Source organism: Eutrigla gurnardus (genome assembly GCF_963514095.1).
Source record: "Eutrigla gurnardus genome assembly, chromosome: 20".
NCBI lineage: Eukaryota > Metazoa > Chordata > Actinopteri > Perciformes > Triglidae > Eutrigla > Eutrigla gurnardus.
The window spans coordinates 5,664,372-5,689,113 of record NC_139931.1 but is presented as its reverse complement, the minus strand read 5'-3'; the positions used below and the strand labels follow the sequence as shown (position 1 = coordinate 5,689,113).

Genomic DNA, 24,742 nt, shown 5'->3' with positions numbered 1-24,742 from the left:
TGGACTTTGAAAAGCCCATGTAGGCAGTTCATTGCTGAATATCACTCATTTGTCCTGTGTGTGTGTGCGTGTGTGTGTCACTTATGTATCACAATAAGCAGTTGTTCCCTTGATTATAGTTGTAAAACAAGACTATGAGTCACCCACGCTAGGAGCTGCATGAGGCTGTACTTAGGCACAGCAAGCTAATGCTATTAAGCAGGTCTAACGTTCCCCTAATTGCATGTTAACATGTGATCTGCTATTTGCTACACTATATTCAATCTATCCAATGGTTGTTGAAATACCATAAATAGCACAAATGTGAACCTCATGGTGGTGCATGAGGAAATTCATCCTCTGGGGACCATGAATGTACTATATTTCATGGCAATCTCTTGGACAGTTATTGTTTATAGTAGACTGAGAGGTACAGTATTACACTCTGGACCAAAGCCTCGTCTACACATACAGTATCGCTATCCAAACACTGCACATTAATATATATGTGCAAGCTCCATCACATCTCATGCTGGTTTTAGACAACCCACTGCCACGCTGCTCTCCCCGAAGAGTTTGTAATTATTTTACAGGACAGAACAGAACCAGTAGTTCCAGTGCTGGTCTGACCCAGATTCACTAGAGACCATTCCAGTGTAAGTTGTGTGTGACACTCCAACATGATGGCCTTCAAAGGTGCTAAGACAAGGTACTCTGAGAATATGTTGTATACATTTTAACAGGAAATAATATTTGCTAATGCTACTATGATGGCAGGCGTGTAAATGGGTCATGGGTCCAGTGCTAAGATGGCAGAGCAGATGGGGATATGAAGTGTGCTATAGGGACATACTTCATACCCCGCAAGTTATTTAAAGGCCGCTTCACTTCAGAAAAGGCCAAAGTGGGCCAGGCTCGACCACACTTAGGACGCAGGAAAAATCAGCATAAACTCTCCCGATTCATATCGGGTGTTATGTCATGTTGTGGTTATCCCTGTGTGGTACATAAGACACAGGATGTTTACTCAAAGCTGACTCAGAAATAAGCATAACTGGTTCTGGCAGGACACTCAGGATCGGGAGCATGGCAGGTAGTCCAATTATACAAGGGTGTAACCGTCTGTTTGGTTCAGCCTCAGCAGCACTCCTGCTGCTCATGCTCACCTGCTGCAGCTCCTGCTCATTGTTCCATTATATAGTTAGATACAGCACCTATAGCTGTTCAAGAGTTGCTCTTATATAATAATACATACATTTGTGTATTGTAGCCTGTTTTTACGTCCACATTAACTTATAGTTGCACCATGAGTTTATTTTTTTGACTTCTATGAATACAAATGTGTTTAAAATTTTCAAAATAACTAATAAAAAAATACATATTCTGTCCAAATTAGCTAACTCTATTGCAAAAACCTCAGTGATCAAAAAGAGAGAGAGATAAAACACAAAAGATGGAGATACTGTGGAGAATCTGTAATTTTGTGTTTCTGTTGGCAGCCGACAAGAACAACCTGAGCTGGGAAGAGAGGCGTTGTCCTCCCGCTCAACAGAAAGAAACGCTGCACGTACACAGCAGGGCGTTTTTAAGGGAGCTGCTCACTAACCTCCCCGCTCCAGTTGGGGTGCTCCAGCAGACCAGCATGCCTCATCAAAATGCTCTCACCTTGTGATAAATACAGGGTGACCACGTTGGCACCACACAAAAAAGGCAGGACGTTGAATTGCACATCCCTCTCACTGTGACACGACTTCTGCATTCAATCAAAAACAATGTTTGATTAAACCTTTCTGTTATTCTATCCCATACAATTCCTTACAAAGTTAATTTTCCCTCAAATAACATCAAGGTTATTTGTAGTTTATGAAAAGTTTAATATCATGGTGTAATGTTGAAATTGGTCATTACATTTGATTTGAAATAGCTTATTATCTAATTAAACTTACTAAATACTAACTTGGATCATTGTTTATGGCTTTTTAAGATGTTCATATCTGATATAAATATGCTTCACAATTGTTTCTGCACAAACAAAACTTTGCTTGTTTGTTTCTGACACATTTCACAAGACTGTAAAAAGTGCTTCCCCAAATAACAATCAGCCCCGTCATCCTCCAATGCCGAGGCTAAACTAATGTTTGTGCCAAATTTATATTTGTCTCAGGTGAACAATGGAGGATCTATCCATTGTCATGGAAACAATGGTAAATTTAAGTTGCATGTAGGTCACACGCCTCTGGACCTGATTTCATAACGCTGTGGACCAAATCATATTGGGGAGCCCGTGCAACTCTTTCCTCCTCGCAGCATTTTGAAAACACAAATGCGGACCTGTGTGACATGAGAGAAATCATAAGCAGAGTCGCGTTCCTATCAGCAGCCTGAAGTGTATCACTGGGGGAGCGGGCTGTGCTCACTGATCAGAGCAGCCTCTCCGCTGGTTGCAGTAATTGATCTTTGCATGACTAAATGGGCCACTTATTTTTACAGCCTGGGCAGGTGCACCTGTGTACTGGTGTTTCTACATCAGCTGATCAGTCATGAGGAGTGTTTGTGGGGCAACTCAACAAAACCTGCAGGTGCATACATATATATATATATATATATATATATATATATATATATATATATATATATATATATATATATATATATATATATATATATACAATTTAAAAAAGATGATTTATTTATTTCCAAAGTCAAGATTAGGAATATAAACATTTTTATTTTATTCATCAGTGATAAAGGGGTCTTAGGTTTTACCAGCCTGCTGTAAAAATGAATAAATAAATACATAAATAAATGTCACAGCCATGATGAATAAATTTTTTTTTTTTTAAACAGCTTTGCTCTTTCAAAGTGTCAGCTCACATGATTGCAGTTTCACACACCCAGGAGTCCCAGGGAGGGAAAGATGAGTGCTAGGTTTTAATGAGGTGTGATGTTCCTCTCAAGGAATATGACCCCATGGAACAAATTAAGTCTTCTTCAAGGACACTGGGAGCTATGATTTATAATTTACACAGAAATCAGATCTCTGGAGATGTTTATATTTATTGTTAAAGTTCTAAAAAAGGTGGATAGGCTCAATTAGAGTAAGAAAAAAGCATTAAAGCTCTCCATTCTAGATAATTCTAGGTTCACACATTTTAGGGGTTGAGGCAACCTGTAAGAGCAATGTGTGGCATGTAAATATCAGCAGCAATAACCCACGCACTCAGAAGTGACCCCTCTGACTCGTCCCCTCCTGTATGACACCTGATCTGATGTTGGAGACCCTGCTTGGTGCTCCACTGATGAGGCACTGTACTGTATGTGTGGTCCCTTGACAGCGAACGGACACCAATGTTTTCCTGAACCACCCTGCTCGTTTACCGCTGGGCTCCTGAGAGATCAGGTTGACGCTGTGTCGCACGCTGTCACTGCGTGTTTACAAAAGCAGAGCTCTTGGTTCAGTTTTATGTTGACCAGACATCCAGGCCTCACACTGTCTTATTATGTTCCATTCAACCAAACAATTCCAACCAATGAACTTCCAACCAATTACCAAATTAAGCAAATATTGACACTGTTTTTTTTTTTCTTTTTTGGGGGGTTTTAGATTCTCATCCACACGCGGGAGACTTTCTCTTTCATATTTATTTCCCCTGATGAGAACCACAACTGAAGATGTATTTTAATGTTCATGAATATTTGTATAGATGTGACCAAGTGTATTTTTCTTTGTATGTTTCTGTGAGAAACATGTACTGGCTGCGAAAAACAAATCTCTGGACAATAAAGACTATATATTTACAGCATACTTCTGGTGGAAACATAAACAATGCGTCACGGTTGACATATAATTTATCGTCTGAATTAACATAACTGAATTATGCCAGGAATTACATTTTCATATATTGATAAAAAATAAATAATAGTAACCGTCCTAAAATGATTGCCCATTTTCAGCTAAAATATTATTGTTTATTTAAAAAACAGATACAGCTATACTGGCATCACATCTATTTCAGAAGTAATGTATGCTGGGAGAGTAAATGTTGTATTATGCTACATCTAACATAAAAATTGATGCAACACAGTCAGTAATTTCAATGAAAACGCAGATATTGTGACTATAAATCACACTAGGCAATGTACCATATTTCCTTTTTGGAATATTTAAAATATGTTTGTTGCTCCCTCTAGTGGCATTATGATGTTTCTTTCCCTCTCTCCCTCTCGGACACAAACAACATATAAACATTTTACACATTAAAAAGTTACATATAATAGAACACATATTGTGTATCAACAAGAGTAACACATGATGGACAGAGATACATCTTCTGTGTTCAAACTGCACTCACCAAACAGCAGTTTGACTCTGAACTACAGATTCCACCTGCTCATCTTGTCCGGATCAGGATGACTCAAACAACTTCATTCGTTCTTGGACAGAAAGGCCTTCTTTTAAGCTCTGCAAGCCGAGCGCACATGGAAACCAAAAATAAGAGATAAAAGAAAGAGTGAAAGATATCAATCTGTGGTTGTGGTACTAATTAAAACACTTCACTCTGAGCCCGAGGTGAGGGTTTAAAAGGGTTACCTTTGATCTCAGTCCTCTGATCTGACGTGTGAGAGATGATTTTTTAGTTTTCTTCGGAAAAGCAGCATTACTTGTGTTCGTCACAGTGTCCTCTGAGAAAATGAGATTAAAACAGACAGAAAGAGAGAGAATTAAAGGAGTAGTTCTACATTTTGAGAGATACACATATTATTAGCTCACTTGACGAGCGTTAGAGGAGATCGAGAGATGCTGTTAAGTGTTTTGTTGTCTTAGGACAGAGCCAGGTTTCACCTAGTTTCCAGTCTTTGTGCTGAGCTAAGCTAACTGGCTGCTGTTCATATTTCACTCTATAGATGTGAGGTGGTATCATTCTTCTCCAGAATGTGAAAAGTGTCTCACCGGGGCTCTGTTGAGGAGCCTCTCTGCCTGGAGACCAAGTGGCGAACTTGACATCTTCCCAGAGTTTGTTGACTTCACGATGGGCTTCATCCTTGCTGTTCATATAGAGGGCTTTGAGCTTGTTCTGGACGTATATTTTGTCCTGTTTCCCACAGAAATAACATGTTTAAATGTGTAACTTTTTACAATTGCATCCTTTATAAAACAGTACATTGTGTTAAAACGTATGCAGCTGCCTTTATCAAGTTGACTGAATCCCATAGTTTTACTATGCCTCAATCTTTAGGTAAAAAGTAAATGGAATAATCCAGACCGATGTGCCGACATTTAGTAAAGTAATAATTAATGAATCCTCATTCACTAATTTCAGTAATTAAATGCAAAATCATGTTTTTCAAGTGTGAACACAGGAAAACATTCTCTAAATATTACTTTTCCGATGTATTCTTGTAGTCTAGCAAGATTAGAAGATCAGAAGTTTTAATGAGATTTCAGTACCATTCGAGCAATTTTCAACTCATCCCTGAGAGAACGAGCTTCCTGTCTGAGAAACTGCATTTCTGCCTCCCTCGCTCGCAGAATCACCTGTAACAGGAAGTACATCAATACAATATGTTACTGTTTATATGTTGTGTGTTATAATAAAGCAGACTGGATTATACATGAAAATATTTACTATAAATGCATGGAATGATATCATTATATCTTTTCCTTTTCTTTCCAGAACATACACACGTATGTATTTGTACACTCAAAACTAACCTTATCAAAGATAAAGACAGTTTTACTGAAAATATAACGTCACTACTTTCTTCTTCCTGAGAATTTATGATGTGGGACAAATAAAGGTTGAATTCCCTGTTTTCCAGATACTTACCTCCATCTCATAGAAGTCGTTTACTTGAGGGGCAACATGTGACTGTTTCCCATTGAGCGATAAATGTAGCTGAGACATTTCATCTGTCTCTCTCTTAAAGGCACAACAAGGGACGGAGGGAAAAGATGATACATTTTATAAAAGCCTTGAGAAATACACAAACACACTGTTCATACTATTAAGATGTGGATGTGTTAATTGAATGCAAATGAAGAATACTCAGTTATCTTTTGTGAAAAAGAGAATGATTGTACCTGTTTATTTTTGAGCTCCTGGTTTTCTTTTTGACACTGCATCAAGAACTGTCTCTCGTCCTGCAGCTCCTGGCTCAGCTTGGAGTTTTCCAGGCATCTCTGAGTGTGCTGCACCGACAACACCTCCAGCTCCTTATGCATCAACTGGATCTCCTTCCTGCAGAGGCAAAGCAGAAGCTCATGTGATGCTACCGGAACTGTGCTAGGAGGAAGCAAAAGACATTTGGTGGAAAAAAAACTAACGCTGTAAAAGTAGCAGCAGTAGTCACTCACTCATATTCGATGTGCAGTTGTGTGATGTCAGCGCTCTCCTTTTTGTGCTGAGACTGTCGGCTTTTCTCCAGCTCCTGTTTATGGGCTCTCCTCATCGCTACGATGGCTGTAGAGATATATGGCAGCTTAAAGTATAATTGTTCACCATTGTTACCTTCTGAGTTCATTTCTGTTCATCTTCAACTAACGTCTTTCTTGTAAAGTAACTCTTAAATCTTGTTTTTGCTGAACTCATAAATTGCTCATCTAAAAAACAAATCTGCAACTAATGCTGTCCAACCAGCTGGAAGTTCCTTTATCCATTGTTATTAATGATTTTTCAATCAATGATTGTTAGAGCAGGGCTTTTATTTTTTAGGACTCCTTGCTAAAAGACATTTACCTGCCATTGTGGCAGCTGTCTCTTCCTGCAGCAGCTTGTTTTTGTCCTTTAGAAGTGCCGACATCTCCATCTGATGCTGCTGCTGTAGATCACCTATCATCTGCTTGTGCATTTCCTCCATAGCAGCGAAACCTTGATCGCAGGATGACTATATTGCAAATGAAAAAAAGGTTCTCTATTCAATATCAAAAAAATACTAATTGAAACTGACTATTTGCTAAAGGATTAAGGTCTCCGTTACCTCAAGTTTTTCAAGGTCTTTCTGGTAAGCCTCTCTCGTGGCTGCTGCACCACCTGCTGGCGTTACAGTCTGGTCTGGTAGGGAGGAGGAACTTTCTGTGAAAGCAGGCGTCTCCGAGTAGCCTTTGGTCTGTTTCTCTTTAGTAGACTTGGTGTAAAAACCATGCAAGTGTTTCATCTCTTCTTCATGGATCTGTTGCAGGTCCCTCATCTTCTCTTGAAACTCCATCTCCAGTTTTTTCATCTGTTCCTCGTGATTAACTTTGATTTTCTGTAGGTCTTCCAGGAGTCTCTGGTTCCCGGTCTCTACGGATATCATCTTTTGCTCTGCACGTTGTAGTTCTTCTCTTAACACACTGTTGTCCTCCTGAAGCTGACATAAGGTGTCATTCAAAGCCTCCTGCTCATCCCTCTGATCCTCACACAGAGCTTGCAGTTCCTCCTGTAACACCTCACTTTGCTGCTGCTCTAAATCTGTGTGCAGCCTGTCTGACAAATAAATCAACTTTGCCTGCTCCTGCATCCAATTCAAGTCAGCTGCAGAAGCATTTTCCCAGTGAGCATCCACGCTACACTCAGAAAACTCCTGGCAGAGTTGGTGTAGGAAATTAGCCCTTCTCTGCAGCCGGGATAGAAGTCTCTCTAACCACTCTGGTTCTTTCTCTGCCTCCATCTTTTGGACATCAGATTCATCCTTTTCGACTCCTTTAGCAGCTCCTTCTGAATCTCTACCTTCTCCCTGCACTTGCTCCTCATAAGGAGCCAGTTCTGGGGGATTGATATCTGCCAGACTCTTCCTTTGAAGCTCCACTTCTTCATTAGTTACTTGAGTCATGCTCTCATATTGCTGCTGAATTTTAAAGGCGGCATAAATGAGCTCCGCTTCAGCACAGACTCCACCGATGGCCCTCTCTAAACGTACACTGTTGTCACATTCTGCTCTCCCAGAGAGAGTCCCCTTTTCTGTTTTCAAGGTGATTCTTTGCAAGATTATGCTTTTGTACTTGTGTGCCAAATCCCCTTCATCCTCTCTTGGCGCTAACGATAGTTGCCCAGTGCCATGTTGAATCCGAAGGACAGACAACATTTTTTCTACAACAAATACTTCCCTCCTTAAACACTTCCCAACACTTTCCACCTCATCCTCTGAGGGTAATGTATTCATGGGTTTACTTTTAGCACTGATGTTGCTCTCAGCTTCAGCTAGCATCTCATCATTGAGTATCTTTTCTTCTCCTTTGCCGGCATTGTGTGATTCATGCTGCTGTTTCTCTGCGTCTTTCTCTCCTTGCTGAAGGCAGGCAGCGGCCGTGGCCAGTTGCTTCTCAAAGTCAGTCATTTTAAGTGGAGTGCCTTGGAGCCACTCTCTGCAGCCTTGTATGATGTTCTGTGCAACCTGAAACCTACCGACCAACATCCTGCAGCAGTTTTCGGTCTCCAGTGCGAAGCGCTGGCTCTGCTTGGCCTGACTGTGAAGCAGCAGACTGAGGTGCTGGGCAGTGGCTCGGCTCTGAGTGAGCTGGGAGCAAAGGTGGGGGTCCTGGCAGCTGAGACCCTGGTGCTCCTCCAGTCTTTGCATGATGTCCCTCAGCTTCTCCTCGGTTACATAAAGCTTGGTTTCAAGTATCTGGATCTCAGAAATAAAACGTTCCGAGTCGTCTACTGCATGTTCAACTGCATCTGAGCTGTTCGACAACTGGCTACTGTCTGTTGCTTTTGGGCTGTCATCGTTTACAGTGACGTTTGGCTGAGTTGGCTCTGAGGATTCATCCTTCAGCTGAGAGCAGACAGAGGTGCCCCCTTTCAATACGTCATTCAGCTTCACTTCTGTCTCCTCCAGACTGTTTCCTAAGAATTCCATCTTCAGCAAAACTTCACTCAGCTCCTGCTCCTTCCTGTCCAGGAGTCTCTCGTAGCCCTCTCGCATGTCCTGTGCTTCAGACTCCTTTTGCTGCACTGTCCCTAAGGCCAGCTGAAGTTCCTCACTCACTCTCTCGTATGAGTGCTCAAGATTGTAGTATTGCGTTTCATCGGTTTTCAAGCGACTTTGCAGCCTGCTCACCTCCCCATCTGCCTCATACAACTGGTTCTGCAGATCTTGACAGCGACGGTCAAGCTGTTCTCTTTCTTCTTGAAGTTTCTGCACGGCAGATACAGTACACGTTAGCTCATCTTGAAGCTCTTGTTGCGCTTCCTCAATGTTCCTGGTCCAGGTCTCAGTCTTCGTCAGGCTATCTACCTGCTGCTCAGCTCTGTCCAGTCTCTCCTGAAGGTCTCGTGAGTGTTGCTCTGCCTGTGCCAGGCTAGCGGCCAAGCTCCTCCGTTCTCTGTCCTGACTCGCTTGCAGGAGCATGAGGTGCTTCTGCAGGCGAGCCTCTTTCTGAGCCTGCGCTTCCTCGTTAGCTTGAAGTTGAGTCGTCACCTCTTGGAGATGTTTGTGTAACTTATCAGCCTCCTGTTGGAGACTGTGGTAACTCTGCAACTCCTGCTGCAGCTGTGTGAAGCGCGCCTCAGCCTCCCTCTTCTGCTCCTCACTGGCAGTCAGCTGAGACTTCAAGGAGGCCACGCTACCCTCCCACTCCATCTGCTGCTCACGAAAAAGCTGGCGGTCTTGCTCCAGATGGGCTTGTGCGAGTGCTGTGGCATCACCTGTGACCAGCAACTGTGCTTGTTGAGCTAATAGATCTACCCTTCGCCGTAGTTCATCTTCCCTGGCTTCCTCCTGGCTCCTAGTTTGAGCCTCCATCTCAGAGCGGAGGTCATTGTTCATCTTCTGCAGTCGTAGTAAAGCAAGTGCTTGTTCCGAAGATGAAGTGGAGTTTGAGAGAAGATCTTTCTACAGAACAACAGTGAGCTGTAACTAGGACAAACTGTGCTTGCTTGAATGCTATTTTACATGTTAGAGTGTCTATATTATACCTGTGGACGAACCCTTTCTTTTGAACGCCTTCCTCTCTCTTGCAGCTCACCCTGAAGATTCCTGTTTAACTGCTGCAGTCGACACAATTCCTTCTGTGTTTGTTCCAGCTGTAGAGAAATAGTAATAAAACCGTCACACAAAACAGGTATTCATTTGTTTATGCGTTCATGTACACACACAAACTCAAACATAATCTCACCTCTGTGACAAGTTGCCCAGTTTGCTGCTCACGTGGCAATTGATCCTTCTCGTTAGTGACGTTTATCGACACTTGTTGCTCCTCGCTGCGGGGTGTGGTTTTAACTTGCTGCCGACTCTGCTCAATTTCACTCGGCATATGTGAATGTTCATCTAAACACTCAACATTTGACAGCATTGTTGTGGATGTACAGCTGTCGCTTCCAGCTCCTTCAACACATAATGATGCTTCTGTCACACCTTGGCCACAGAAGGTTGTACACAGAAAATAATGACGTACAATGAGATAAATGTTACAATATTTAGACACTGTGTATTTTCCCTCCATGGAGCAACCATTAATATTCAAGCAGGTTCTTGATATGAGCAGCAGTTTACAATCACACATACAATTATTTTTGTTTGCCTTTAATTCAAAAATCAGTTACTAAAAAAAACAACTCACCCTCCTCCACCTGCCGTGGAGGACTGCTGGGAGCCGGTGCCGAGGAGCCAGAGGGTGAGACTGGGGAGGACGGATGAGAGGAGGCGATCATAGGCGGAGCAGAGCTTCCATCAGCAGAACGCCGCTCCGTCTCCGGCTGCAGTTTGAGTTCCTGTTCTTTCTGCTGCTGATGTGTTTCCTTTGCACAGTCGCTGGTTTTGTGCTCTTGCAAAAAGCTGTCTGGGTGTTCAGCTTTCTCCAGACACTCAGCTGACTGCGAGTCTGAAAGGGAGCTGTGAGAAACGACAAACTTATTTACACCATGCATGCTTAATCTAGAGCCATAGAACAACCATAGCTTAGAACGAGTAAAGGTACTTCACAATGTAAATTCTCAATGACATCAGTATGAAATTATGCAGCCCTTCTAACACAACTTTTTTTTTTTTTTTTTTACCTAGTGACATCAGGCACGGGACTGGGCCTCACATTCTTCAGCACTGCTTGGACCCAGTTGCGTCTCATCCCAGAGGTCATAGCACAGAGTGTGTAGACTCCATCTCTGGTCTGTGGAAACAGAAATATTTATGTATTTATGTTGTGTATTAATATCTTCTCATGGTTTATCTAAAATATTGGATTACAAAGAAACTTGACTTGACTACCCACCATGCATGTAAAATGAATTTTCTTAATTTAATATGCTATATGGTTGTTTTTTTGGAAATTGCTGCATCAGGTATCCATTCAACATTTCCCAACAATACACTGTGAGAGCAGGCAAATGACAACAATATCTTTTTTCACTGAAGTTACCCAAAGAACAATGATAAGAGACTCAAACCTCCATGAAACAGTGTGTTACATTAACATTTTAGCATTTTTGCCTTCAGATCAAGGGAAATCCAGCTAAGATTGCTAAGATGAAGATAAATAAATACTTCACAAAATGAAGAGTGGAGTTTGCAGAGAATACTCGTTTTGTCACAAATTAACTGTGACGTAAAAGGAGGACACCGCTCCTCAAACACAAGCTACGATGGAGACCACAATGGAGACTTGTTTCTGCGCTACTCCAGAAATTAAGACCATCACAAGTTTAACAACATAAACAACTGAGTGACACAAACTCAAACCAACCTTGGTACAAGTGCAACGCAGCAGAGAGAATAAACAAAGGTACCCTGGTTCATATTTGTCTCAAAAGAAATATCTCACGAGTCATGAGCACAGTCACAAATGAGCTGCTGGTCTTTTCTTTTTCAGCACCAAAATCTAGAGGACTGTTTTTTAAATACAAAAACTTCTTCACGATATGTTATCAGACTTGCACTATATGCATTACTCATTTGTTTGACTATACATTTGAGCAGTTATTGAACTCACATGGATTTGAAAACCACAGTTCTTCTGAGCTGGATAGTCTTTGATGTCAAAACACGTGGACAAGTTTATCTCACCGTCCACATCGGCTGCCTGAAATGAACAATCAGTAAACAAGAGAGCTTATCTGTAACATAAACCTCTATTCAGACATTCACTCACAGTCAACGTTGAGCATCATATGTCTGGGTCATGAATACTTTTTGCTAAGATCAATTTCCATACCGACATGCATATTTAACAGACATATTAGCTTCTTCGTACATGTTACATATGTATTTATTTTATTTAACAAGAGAATACCAGCACACCTCCTCAGCTATTGAATCTTTGTAGAACCTCAGGATTTGGTCAGTCAGCACAAACCAGTGTTTCTGCCACTATAAGCAGAACAGTGCACGAGATTATTAGCTTGTCAGACCTTTAATGCCACTGTTTCTGAAATTTGGCAGTGCCGCGACCAATTCACCTGTCCAGATGCGTCCTCCCGCATCATCCATCCTTTCTTAAAGTTGAATGGGTCGGGCTGAAGAAGAAGCAAAGCATCTTATGTGCCATAATAAATACTGCATATAATATAATCCACAAATTGTATGTATTACTTTAATGATGCACATCATCAATTCTTATTTAGATGTGATCAATTTGTTTTTATACAGCTTAACAACCGGCCAGCTCAAACACGATGAGACATGTTGATTTAAATATTATTAAAAGAAAATCTCAAACTTTTGTGAGAACATGTCATGATCAGACTCACGATAGCAGAGGGCTCAACATCTCTGCACTCGAGGGATTTGCGCCGTTGGTGACGAGGGAGTGACGACTGTGAGACGTCAGGAGCAGAGCGTTTCAACTCCTGCCACAGAAAAGAGGGCATAACTGCAGCCTAATCTCTCTGTTTTTATACTTGTTTTACAAATCATCTTCTCTGCAAACTCTGTGTCCTACCACACTCATGTCATGTTGAAGCTAGGGTAGCCGCTGAGACTGACATTATGGCTCTAAAACCAACCTGGTGTGGAGTTCATGGCACCAGATGAATTCATTAATTTGACTTTTAAGTCAACAATATTTGCAGCATAGCAAAGGTGTCATGCTGATTGGCACAGACAGCAGCAGTTAAGAGTAACTTCAATATGTATTCACAAATACTCAGTAAAAGTACCTGTTTCTTTACTTTGTTGCAGTGATGATGACATGCACTGGTGGAAACCAAAGAGGAGGAAGACTCCAGCGGCTCAGAGGAGCTGCTTGTTTTCATTTTCTCAGCTTGATCATCATGACACTGGTCTTTGTTTTCCCTTTAATGATGGAAACATAAATGGCACAGATTGACAAAACCAATGATTTTATATTTAATTTGAAAAAAAAGTATAATAAAATAATTTCACAAAGCAACCATAGAAAAATCCAGGAGCTTCGGAAATACCTGATTTGCTCCTCAGAGGAGGACGGCGGGCCAGAATTCAGTTCTTTCTTTTCTGCTGCTTGTCCTTCAATGATTTGTGAACTTGAAACGGAATGGTCTGAATCTGAAGAGACAGCAGTAAAGAAGAAATAAAACTGTATATAAAACAAATAAGAAAACTTTTGGGTGATATTTATGATTTCTTTCTTACAAAATATTTAGAGCATCTGTATAAATTCAACAACTTTGCTGTGTTGCAACTTAAGAAAATACATCCATAAATATAATAATAAAAAAACAATACTATACTCGCTATAAATAAACCAACATAAATTAAGCATAAATGAAATTACCATCTCCAGGGGATCTTTGGTCGAGTCTGCTGAGAGAGCGGCTGCTTCTCTTGAACGGAGCAGCAGTGAGGGAGGTGGTGTGGAGGGAGGAAAAGCTCCGGCTGCTGCAGAGGCGGAAAGCTGGTCGGGATGGGCGAGATGCTGGTTTGGTACCCTGGTTGTCTTGGTGGCTGAGGCTACCTCTTTTCAAACTGCCAGCCTTACTGCCGCCAGCAGCTGAATCCTTGCCTCTGCTGCCGAGGCTGTTGCTCCTTCCATAACTAGCGCTGGTTTTATTCGAACTGCTGCCGGCCTGTTTACCTCTACTAGATGCAGGTAGTGTTTGTGCTGCTGGTTCCTTTGGGAGATAGAAAAAGAAGGCAACAGTGAGTGTCTAGGAAGTCACAAAAAGACAGACTTGTAGGTATAAAGTTCTGAATGGTTTCCAGTTTTGAGGATGATTAATTTAAATATCAAACATCGCTCCTCCTGCTCACCCCCATCCCAACATGGACTCTCTGACACATACAATCCAATCACCACTGGAGAGAACCGTCTAATCCTCAAAAGAGCTCTTAATTTGCTTAAGTACCATCTGACCGACACTGTGATCATGGACACACACACTTGAACTTAATTACACTTGAGCATTGGAAAGTCATCAGACATAGGCGGTTAATTCCGGTCTGTCGAGGTGGAGGCTCAGTGACTGCAGAGGCCATCAATCTGTGGCCGGACTGCAAGGCAGAGAAATCAATTAGAGGAGGCTCGAAGAGTCCTGACTTAGCGGGCTGTGCAGGTTGTAAATGCATTGACTTGATCTCCAGCCATTAATGGCATCATAAATATAACCGAATGCATGCACACCCATTTTGAGGAAATTGCATCCATGTTAGATAAACAACACACAACGTTCTTCATATAGTTTAGATACACAGCTGGCATTCGCTCCTGCTGGAAGAAGGGGAAGTTGTTGCACAGTACAATGCTGTAGTTCAAACCCCTTAAAAGCGTATTAGTAAAGTATGCCAGTGAGCTTCAAAACAAATTAAAATGGGATTTTTTTTCAGCAATGATACAAAAAAAACAGCAAAACATTGACTGAACAAATTTGTCAAATTCAGCCGAGTCCCAATTTGTTCCTAAAAAAAAAATCAAAAGGATCTTATAACAATGTGTTCATTATAAACTGGAAGGTAGGATCATGATAAATATTGTCTCATATCTTGTTTATCATGTGCTCTGTTCCAACAATGCAGAATCCTGGAATGCAGGGGGAAATTATTACAATTAATAAGAATTACAGAGGAATGAAAATGTAAAGTAAGTCATTTTGTAAAGTTCACATGTTGCCTAATCCTCATGACACTTAATATATATATAAGAATAAATGCTGAATTGATAAATGCAAGGCACTGAATACTTGGTGACGGTAATCATCTGCAAATGTAATAAATAACCAAACTTTTCTGAAGTGAGTGCACTTACCTTCCCCCCTGTCTTCTTTGCAGGTGTTTTGGTCTTAGAGTTTACCAGGGTCTCATGCCACCTGGTATAGATCAGATTAAGACAGTCAAGCATAAATGATCCTGTCATCCTGCACTATCAGAAAACAAGTATTTAGTCAGGGTTGTGAAGTTATCATTACATTTTATTTGGCAATATTCAAAGATGTAGACATTATTGATAATTTATGTGTTCTTTATCCTCACAAATCAACAAGAACTTTCCCAAATCAGCCCACGGCTGAAAATCATAATTGGTGGTTTAACACCTGCTGCAACATATTCTTTTTCTGTTATATTTGGAGGAGTGATTTAAACGTATTACTGCCCAGAGTTAGTTATAGTATCTTGAAACATTAACTTGATTTGGCAGCCATGTGAGTGTAATGTAAAAGTAAAAAAAGTAATAAAAAAAAAGTAAAAGTGTTAATCTATACCAGAAAACATCTCTCTCACATTACAAAAAGAGAGAATTAACTGTCATAAAACTGTTCATTTTCAGGTACAAAACAGGAAAAAACACACTTTTATCCATAAAGAATTGAACGTGCTCACTGTCCCTTCTAGTTATGAAGCTATTAATGTATTCAATGTTTCACCTTCCATATGAGGATACTGCATGTATGTTTTTTTTATAAGAAGTTATGCTCAGTGCAACCCAAAAAAATTATAAAGGCAATGATCCCCTAATAGGTATCAGATACACAGATAGATAATGCTGACTTACCGTGGCGCTTTGGACATCATTTTCAGAAGTACGATGAAAAAACACTATATGAGATTAGTCAAATAAACGTGAGAATTTCTGCCTGACAGTGTTATCCATCTGCAAAAGAAGTGCGCTAGCTCTCACTCTGGCAAAAACCAGAGAGAACAAACCACAACCAGGTCTATACAATAGTGTCCCAAAGACACACACACACACACACACACTTAATCCTATGCAGGGTTGACAAACTCCATTCGAGTTTTAGAGGATTAAGCCAACAGCTTAACAGGATTACTTCACTGTAATTTTAGTGATCTTGATATGGCTGCATACAATGTCTAGAATCACTACAAATGTCAATAATGCACTTTTTAACTAATATGAGTACAATTCATAACAGTAGTGGAGAAAAACACATGAACTCATGTCCAACAGCGAAGACTTAGGTGCTGACTGTTGCTATGCTGATGACAGCTGTGAGCTGTGACCTGGCCTGAACTATCTAAAACGATTTAGATACACAACTAGTTTGAATAAAAGCACTAATTAGCCAATTTATTGTGTGTCACAAAAAATTGTAAAGCAGCAGAATGAGATGGAAGATTAAAGTATATCAAAAGAAACAGCTTATGAACCAACAGCAAACAGAGACATTTTGCCTTTAATACTAAAACCAACAGCTCTGAAGACTATTCTGACCATTTAGTAATTATTGTCCCTCCCAAATGGGTGTTTCTTTGTCAAACCTAGACCATAAACTACACTACCCAACATTACAATCGAAAAAAACTAGATTTTACAGACGCTTTCTGTTTTCCCAGGTGACTTGAACGCTGCATGTGAGACGTTTATGGTCGATCTCAATGTTCACACTCCTACGTTTCTATAACGTAACATATACAGAATAACGCTGTTATAATCGTGTGTAATGGTCACTAAAAAATTTTTTTACATCTCCACTGTTGTCTCGTCTCTGACAACACCGGCGTCGATTGGCTGGACGTCACGTGACCTCACAGCTGATTTCGTTGGACGAGGTGTTTTGCTTTCACCGTTCATTTCATGTAGCCATTTCTGGTTAGCGACGCTGCAGAGTAGCATCGCAGTAATCGGCAACTGTAGCAAGAGACTATGGCACAGGCAGCACAGGCGGCACAGCCAAATGTCTTCGACGCAAACAACGCTCAGATCCAAGTGGAACACGATAAAAAACGTCGGCAGTTCGTCATAAGACTAAATGGTAAGTCCAAACATGTAAACATTAGCATGCTAGCTGGCTAATGCTAGCTCAGAGGTTTGGGCAGCTTTTCTTGCTGCCAACATCGTCGTCGTGTCCTTATTGATAATTACAGCTGCCGTTTCGGAGACAGAGGCGTTATTCATTGCACGTAATCGGGATGTCACGCCTTAGTTCCGATATTATATCGTGTTAGTAACCGAACAGACGACGATGCTTCTTGGTCAAACTACAGCTGCTGAATTTCTTGTAACTTAACCAGCTTGTTTTTCCGGAAACATTCTCTTCCTTCCACTCCTGAAGTCAAATATGAAACATTTAAAAGCGTCCAGTCAGACATTAATGCCTTTCAATCATTACTCTAGGCGTTCCCGAATAATAACTGTGTTCTTATCCCCAACCTTGTCAGTTATTCATACAAAAAACAAATTATAATTTGTTTTTTTGTATGAATAATATCTTAAAATCTAAAACACAGGGTTTTTAACATTGTGTACGTGTTCAGATCAGGTTCATCAAGTTTTATGGAATTATGGATTATTTTAGATAATCTATGATTTAGGTGTGTGAGATGTGTTCACAGCAAAAAGGTCATTTTTGTCCTACGTGACAAGTGTTGTGTGTGCGTGCCAAGGCAATGTATTATTTTCTCTCTAAGTTATAGGCTGTTGACATCACATTACATCACATGGTATCAAACCTCTTGTTTTGAGGTGATTCAAAGCTCACTGAGGGAAACTATGTATGCCTCGCCTTATAGATCATTGTGTATTATTAGGATCCCCTACAGAACTGGGGGTTGTTTATTTTGGTAAGCTGTAGGAAACTGGGTTTGGTTGGAGATAACACAACCACACACTATGACCTCTCTGCCCTCAGGATCTCATGATCGGGCAGTTCTTCTGTATGAATATGTTGGGAAGAAAACTGTGGACTTGCAACACACCGAAGTTCCGGATGCTTACAGAGGGAGAGGAATAGCCAAACACCTGGCCAAGGTAAAACTCATAAAGGTTATTTTTATGTATCTTTATCTGCCTCAGAAAAGAGAGAGCTTTTTTCTTTCTGTTTATTTATTAAAGGCCAAATCTGTAATATTTGAACCATAAACATTTGATCATAATTTCTAATCATTATAAAGTGCTTTGAATTTTGTTGGCTATTGTATATAGAAAAAAAACCCATCATAGACTGTATTGTAATATATGTAGAACCCAGATTACACTAATGATTAGCAGCCTTAATTGATTATGAAAAATGAATATCTTATTATAATGACTTCACTAGTGATTAAGACATGTCAGGACTGTTTAAATGCGATGTAATGCTCCTTGTGATGGCAGGCAGCCATGGATTTTGTGGTGGAAGAGGACCTGAAAGCCCACCTGACCTGCTGGTACATTCAGAAATATGTCAAGGAAAATCCTCAACCTCAGTACTTTGAACATATATATCAATGACCCTACATGGCTCCGACAGAGAAGAGAAAGAGACTCCCAAGGAATAAATACTGTGTGTCATCGTGGTGTGGAGTCACAGGCTGACATAACAACAAAGGACCTTCCAGGCATTGTTAAACATGACATTGAGTGACTCCTGATGACAACTGATCTCACGGCAAAGAGGTCTGTGAGCTGAACATTGGGTCTACGGGTCAGTAACACGGGAATACACACTCACCAGAACCAGGAAGTGAGTCAGCTGGTCACTACTTGTAACAACATGAGCAAATAAATTAACCAAAGCTGAAGCCTGTTACCTCAGACAGAAACATTCAGGATGTGTACCCATCTCTGACTGGAAGCCAGGGCCAGGCCTGTAATGAGAACAGATGCGAGTCAAATCTTATGTTGCATATTTCCTGTCCTCCTGTGGACTCACTGGATGTGAGCAGCTCTACTAGATTACCAATTTGGGTGTCTTTCTCCTTGATAGTTTGGACAGAAGCAATGGTGGCTTCACTGATAGTCAAACGGTGATTACTTTTCTATTTCAACCCCCTTTTGATACTCTTTGACTTTGTTATTTTCTTTCTATTTGTGTTCCTCATATCTCCTAGAAATAGTGTTTATTGAGGCTGAAATGCTAATTTGGTAGATTGCAAATGCTAAAAAGATCTTTGAATCGTTTTTGTCTAGGTAAATGCAGAGATGTATATGGATACATATGGTGGGTACTGGGTAATGACAAAAATATATAGAATTTGCATTTTGAATTTATTTCCCCAAAATTTCAATTTGGTTCCATTGTTTGGTTCCACTCTGTTCCACTCCCACTCCCGCTAGAAACATTGATTGGTCAAAGGTGCAGGGATTTGTAAACCAAAGAACACAAATTAAGGATATCCAACTTTGAAGAAAAGTTCATTGTGTTCTTCATTATATGTGTTAAATATTGCACAAATGTCATAGATTTGGTCTAAAGTTTGTCACTGTGTAGTACAACACTACTGTGGATAAGTATCTCTGCTCAAACCAGCATTTCAAAAACGGCACCATTATATTCAGGGCATTTACATTGTATGCTGTCCACCATTATTTGTTCTGTCTTTCAGTAAATTAACACTGGATGACCAAAGCTTTTAAGCTTGTTTTTGTCACTGTGGCTTTTATTTGTTGTTTTTTTCTTGTACCCACAAGTCTGCTTTTAAAATCCGATGTAGGTCATCATGGAAGAAAATAACTGAAAAAACCTGTGGTTTCCCTTTTTGTGCTCTTTATGAGCTTTTGCTGTTGACAATCTTCAGTGTTGAGGAGAAAAACACCTCAGGTTACTAAACACACTCAACAGGACACACATAAACATGCAGGGCAGACTCTTTATCTGCTTTAATCACTTAGCTCATTTAAACCACCGTCCCTTTGTAAAACTTTCCTTTAGGTGACACAGCCTATTGATAGATCAATGTATTATTTCATTTCTTTGTGTTTCTATTTGTGCTTTTCTTGAAGAAAAACATGTCTGGCAGGGGACTCTGCCAAAATGTACCAATTCTTGTTATATTGTTTTGTGCTTGACTTTTTTCTATTCTTGTTGTCTTTACATAAATAAAATAATACTCATCACATTATCAATGTCAAAGTATCTTATGACAAAATGGGTAAAGATGCATATGGCTGACTTAAAAAAAAAAACATATTTCCACTGCATAGTTCTAGGGTGCATATTCTCCAAATGGCAGCAATGACTGTTTGGAAAATATATTAATGTCCACCTCAAAAGACTTTTAAGCAGTCGGTTAAAAACATTACATAAGTACTACAGTTAGTCAGAGAGATAATTGAATACTTACAACGTTGTTTCCTACAAAAGACTACCAATTTAAAGAAAAACAGGAAATGTTTTGCAAACTCTTGACGCCATCTAGTGACACTATCAAGAATTACCGGCACTGTCACATTGTGTGCTGTTGGCAAGGCAGGGGTGAGCGCTCCTCAAATGGGTGAGATGGCAAGAACTCTGCTTGCTTATCTCCCATTTTAAAAGCACAGCAGTTCACCAACAAACCCAGCTGAGACAGCCAGAATATGGGAAGTGAGGGAGCTCTGTTGACTTCCCTTAAACACGAAACACAAGATGCTACCTATCAACTCCAATTGATGTCCAAAGTTCTCTTGAATGACCAAATGTCAGTGTAATTCAAAGTGATGGAGCTACCACTAAGGAGGTCATGTCCTCTGTAGTATTTCTGGGACCTCAGGGGGACAAAATGCTCTTTGCACCAGTGTTAAATTAAAGAATTTGCCTGAATAACATGACCAAGTTGACACACCTACCTTCAATACTAGTTTTAAATACGTTAATAAAATGTAATAAGGCGCAATATCCATAAAGGATTAATAACATTAACTGATCAATGACTTACAGAGCAACAGTTGAATCAGTTTGATTCTGATGTCAGGCTGAACAACCATGATTTACACATAATTAGAAAATATTGAAAGATTGAATTTGTATCGACAACCGTGCGTCATTTAGCACCCATAATCTTAAAGCAGTGACAATTGTCACAGGCGGAACATTTGGTTCCAGCTGATCTCACATTCCCGAAACGTAGCCATTAGTTTTTACATTCAAAGCGTTTCAGGTTACAGCACGTCCACCAGCCCAGACAGGGCACGGGGGGCACAACATGGGTAGCCAACCCAAGAGTCTACAAAGCCTATCAGAAAACGAGACTAGGCCCTATATATTGCATATACAGTATTGTATAACCCATGCATGCATTCTATTTGCACAACTATTTAAATATCTAAGAGGATAAGATATTTATGCATCTTAAGTTTCAATATAATGACTAGATAAAGTATTATATTTGAAACAAACATTCCTCCGTGTGTTTGCCTCATTTTTATTTAGAATATGTTCTGACCTCTCAAACTTCTGCGCTATTATTACATACGTAAGGGTACTAGTTTTACAGCACCATGGGATTAGTAGTCCAAATTCGAGTCGTAGTGGAACGTCGACCGCGTTAACACACTACATTACCCAGAAGGCTGGGTGCTCTCATGCGTCAACTGCAATCACGGCTGTATCTCCAACATGGCGTCGCTGGGAAGGAGGCGCGGTGTCCCAGTAAGCAGGGAGAGGTCAGTTACTTCACATCTTAGCTATTATACGAAAATGTTTTAATATGGCACAGCATTTAGTCGATGTCACCATTCGCCACATCCCGAATATGCATGTCGTTTGGGACTCAAAGTGAACTGCCAACGCGACAAAGTCGGATTTTTATCCCAGGGTTAGCTAACGTTAGCGGGCTAACGTGTACAGCGGTACGGCTAGCTGACGTTAGCAAGGAAACAAACTAGCAGTTCATGTGATGTTTTGGTTATTTCACACCAGACAATTAACCGTGGGAAAAGTTGTGTTTAGTCGTGTGTGGGTGCGAACGTGGGTGTGATATGCCACAGCTCACACGCTACACAATTCTGACTGAATCAACAGTGTTGTCCGCTGTTTGTCGACCTGTTTTGAAAGTAAACGGTCCTCAACTTCGCTGGCCAATCCAACTTTTTTACCATGCGAGCGAGTTAGCTGTTGGTTATCTAACCCGCGCTCAGGTACATTATGTCCCCAGCAGTGTGATCCTGAAATCATTTCCACGAGTCTCCAATAGTCCTGTAGCCAATGTCCCGCTGTAGTTAAAGCCGAATTAGCTTGGTGTCTATCAAGGTAGTCGTTAGGGTTTGTTTGCCATCAACATTTACTGGAAGGCCTCGGGTTGTTGAAACAGATGCATCATTCATGTGTTTGTCATATTTCAAGATCATTTACAGATAACAAGAAAATGTCGTCAACAGGAAATAGTAGTCGATTAATCAACTAGGCTGAAACTGGACTTGGAGTATTGTTCAACATAAAATATTTTTAAAAGTTGTTGGTTACAGATCCACAATTATTGTGTTTTATGTGCAATTATATATTTTACAATTTGAGATTTTGGGCTGTTCGTAACTAGTAATTTGTTGACAGTATTTGAACTAGTTGGTGATTATGAAATTGTTTGAGTAAATGTGAAATAGAATGGCGCAAAAATGACAATGTTATTCAATGGGACACATTTCAAAATACAAATGGGTTTCATAATGAAAAATAAAATGCTGGCACTCACTCACTCAAACCATACATCCTGGACATCATCAGTTATTGGTCATGGAATTAGTTTTTAATTGAATATTGATGTAGTTGCTATGTGCTATAGAGTAGTAATTGATTGCAACAAATGAAATAAAAAAATAAATCCATCACTGACATTTTCCAATAGAAGGACATAACATGTTTGCAATTTTCTTATTTTTACCTAGACCAAGTATGTTCTTTGAGCTATGGTAGTTGTATACACATATGTTGTGATATAGAATTTTAATTGAAACAATTTGGGTAAAATAAGTTATTCTAGACAAAATACTTACAGGTCTGATAAAAATGAGTCTTGTTACTCTAGACTCTGTCCTTTCTCTCACTGTTTCTTGCCATGTTTTCTGTTTCTGAATAGGGGAGTGATGGCGGCGACAGACTGCTACATTGTGCATGAGATCTACAATGGGGAGAATGCACAGGACCAGTTTGAGTATGAGTTGGAGCAGGCACTGGAGGCCCAGTATAAATACATTGTCATTGAGCCCACACGCATCGGAGATGAAACGGCCCGGTGGATTACCGTGGGCAACTGCCTGCACAAGACGGCCGTGTTGTCAGGCGCTGCTTGTCTTCTGACACCACTTTCACTGCCCGTTGAGTACTCGCGCTATGTGGCGTTGCCGGCTGGCGCCCTCAGTGTGGCCTGTGCTGCCCTCTACGGGATTTCATGGCAGTTTGACCCCTGCTGCAAGTACCAGGTGGAATACGACAGCCAAAAACTCTCGCGGCTGCCCCTGCATACACTCACCTCCTCGACGCCCGTGGTTTTGGTGCGCAGGGATGACGTCCACAGAAAGAGACTCCATAATACGATAGCACTGGCTGCCCTGGCATATTGCGCCAAGAAGATCTACGAACTCTATGCGGTATGAGTGCACTCTGAAGAGGGTTTAAGAACCAACAGAAAAATGTAAAAAAGAAAAAAAAAAAAAGAAACAAAAAAACCCCAGAAGCTATCCACCCCCAGATGTAAGGAAAGTGGAAGTCATGATCAGGGCCAGCAGTTAGCTCCACACATGTGGTGGGTGCTTCCATTTTGAACTTTGATCAGAGGGATATAGGTAAAACTAGAAGGAATTGTTTTTCCCTTACATTTTCTTTATGTGACAACAGCACACTTATCTCTGTAATACTCTTGCGCCTCCTCCCTTGCACCATCCACCTGAAAACCTGTCACACAAGCAAGTGCACAAGGGTACGGCGACAGTTCCTCTGGATTGAATTGTATTGCAGTTGAAACGGACCGACATGTTTTGAGTACCGAGCTATTTCCCCTTTCCTTCGTAGTTTTACTGTACCCCTTTCTTGCTGATCAGTACGTCACCCTTTCATTAAACATTAGGATATTTCAAACTAACTTTTCTGTATTTTATTTTACTTTTTTCATTAAATGGATTCTATATGATGTCCAGAAAAGAGCAAATAGCTGCAACTTATTTGAGATTGTCTTGTTCATGTAGATATTCTTGTTTAAAAGAGTGTAAGAAAGATCTTATGTGACAATGCTGTGGCTCAATGTCCTCTTTTGAAACACTACAAATAACTCACTTTTGGAAAGTCACATTTCTAATATTGTATATTATATTGACATGAATTATATTGACATAAAATACAGACATTATTTGACACCACAGATAATAGTTGCACAGTAGATTATAAATTCACTCTTATATACGTTTATCCAACGGTGCTTGTTAGTTGGTGCAAATAAGAACCTGTTAATGAAGAGTTTCCTAAATAACTTTGTGTAAATCCCTTAAAGGTTTGAAAGCTGGAGCAGTTTCAGTAAGTACTGTGATCAATCGTTAGGCGCAACAGAAAGCTGTGATTGGTAGCAATCTATAAGGAAAATGTAAAAGTCTTGCCTTGACTTAACAAAATGTTGTCGACAATTTCCAACATGAACATTGTATTTAAAAGGCGTATTACACCTTTTTTTTTAAAAAGTGGCTTAAAACAAGGTGCTTTTGTTGAACTCTGTAAATTGTGCTTGCATAGGTAAATTGAGTTTAATACATGTA

At 40.3% G+C, this 24,742-nt stretch overlaps 3 protein-coding genes across 3 annotated transcripts; 2 read left to right on the top strand and 1 right to left on the bottom strand.

The window, feature by feature from the left end:
• Window positions 1-3,955: 3,955 nt before the first annotated feature.
• Window positions 3,956-14,021, bottom strand: LOC311030997 (myosin phosphatase Rho-interacting protein-like). The gene is made up of 20 exons (XM_084037070.1): window positions 13,646-14,021; window positions 13,314-13,416; window positions 13,050-13,185; window positions 12,642-12,740; window positions 12,351-12,407; window positions 12,193-12,261; window positions 11,885-11,974; window positions 10,956-11,065; window positions 10,520-10,791; window positions 10,076-10,284; window positions 9,876-9,983; window positions 6,958-7,026; window positions 6,717-6,864; window positions 6,335-6,440; window positions 6,062-6,218; window positions 5,808-5,900; window positions 5,429-5,515; window positions 4,931-5,072; window positions 4,571-4,662; window positions 3,956-4,441 (listed from the first exon to the last, which is right to left on the bottom strand). The coding sequence occupies exons 3-20, from the start codon at window positions 13,143-13,145 to the stop codon at window positions 4,385-4,387; spliced, it is 2,061 nt and encodes a 686-aa protein (XP_083893196.1). The 5' UTR covers window positions 13,146-13,185; window positions 13,314-13,416; window positions 13,646-14,021; the 3' UTR covers window positions 3,956-4,384.
• Window positions 14,022-16,858: 2,837 nt separating this feature from the next.
• Window positions 16,859-20,142, top strand: natd1 (protein NATD1). Its single transcript, XM_084037208.1, has 3 exons — window positions 16,859-17,078; window positions 17,955-18,073; window positions 18,419-20,142. The coding sequence occupies exons 1-3, from the start codon at window positions 16,970-16,972 to the stop codon at window positions 18,533-18,535; spliced, it is 345 nt and encodes a 114-aa protein (XP_083893334.1). The 5' UTR covers window positions 16,859-16,969; the 3' UTR covers window positions 18,536-20,142.
• Window positions 20,143-21,544: 1,402 nt separating this feature from the next.
• tmem11 (transmembrane protein 11) lies at window positions 21,545-24,261 on the top strand. Its single transcript, XM_084037078.1, has 2 exons — window positions 21,545-21,667; window positions 23,077-24,261. The coding sequence occupies exons 1-2, from the start codon at window positions 21,621-21,623 to the stop codon at window positions 23,591-23,593; spliced, it is 564 nt and encodes a 187-aa protein (XP_083893204.1). The 5' UTR covers window positions 21,545-21,620; the 3' UTR covers window positions 23,594-24,261.
• The last annotated feature ends 481 nt before the right edge of the window (window positions 24,262-24,742 follow it).

Excerpts from the sequence above, each read along its gene's own strand:
- tmem11 (XM_084037078.1), top strand. The coding sequence starts at position 21,621 with ATGGCGTCGCTGGGAAGGAGGCGCGGTGTCCCAGTAAGCAGGGAGAG. Across the intron at positions 21,668-23,076 it reads GTCCCAGTAAGCAGGGAGAG|GGGAGTGATGGCGGCGACAG; the intron begins GTCAGTTACTTC and ends GTTTCTGAATAG.
- LOC311030997 (XM_084037070.1), bottom strand. The coding sequence starts at position 13,145 with ATGAAAACAAGCAGCTCCTCTGAGCCGCTGGAGTCTTCCTCCTCTTTG. Across the intron at positions 11,975-12,192 it reads AAGATTCAATAGCTGAGGAG|GCAGCCGATGTGGACGGTGA; the intron begins GTGTGCTGGTAT and ends TGTTCATTTCAG. Across the intron at positions 10,792-10,955 it reads CCCGTGCCTGATGTCACTAG|CTCCCTTTCAGACTCGCAGT; the intron begins GTAAAAAAAAAA and ends CGTTTCTCACAG.
- natd1 (XM_084037208.1), top strand. The coding sequence starts at position 16,970 with ATGGCACAGGCAGCACAGGCGGCACAGCCAAATGTCTTCGACGCAAAC. Across the intron at positions 17,079-17,954 it reads GTTCGTCATAAGACTAAATG|GATCTCATGATCGGGCAGTT; the intron begins GTAAGTCCAAAC and ends CTCTGCCCTCAG. Across the intron at positions 18,074-18,418 it reads TAGCCAAACACCTGGCCAAG|GCAGCCATGGATTTTGTGGT; the intron begins GTAAAACTCATA and ends TTGTGATGGCAG.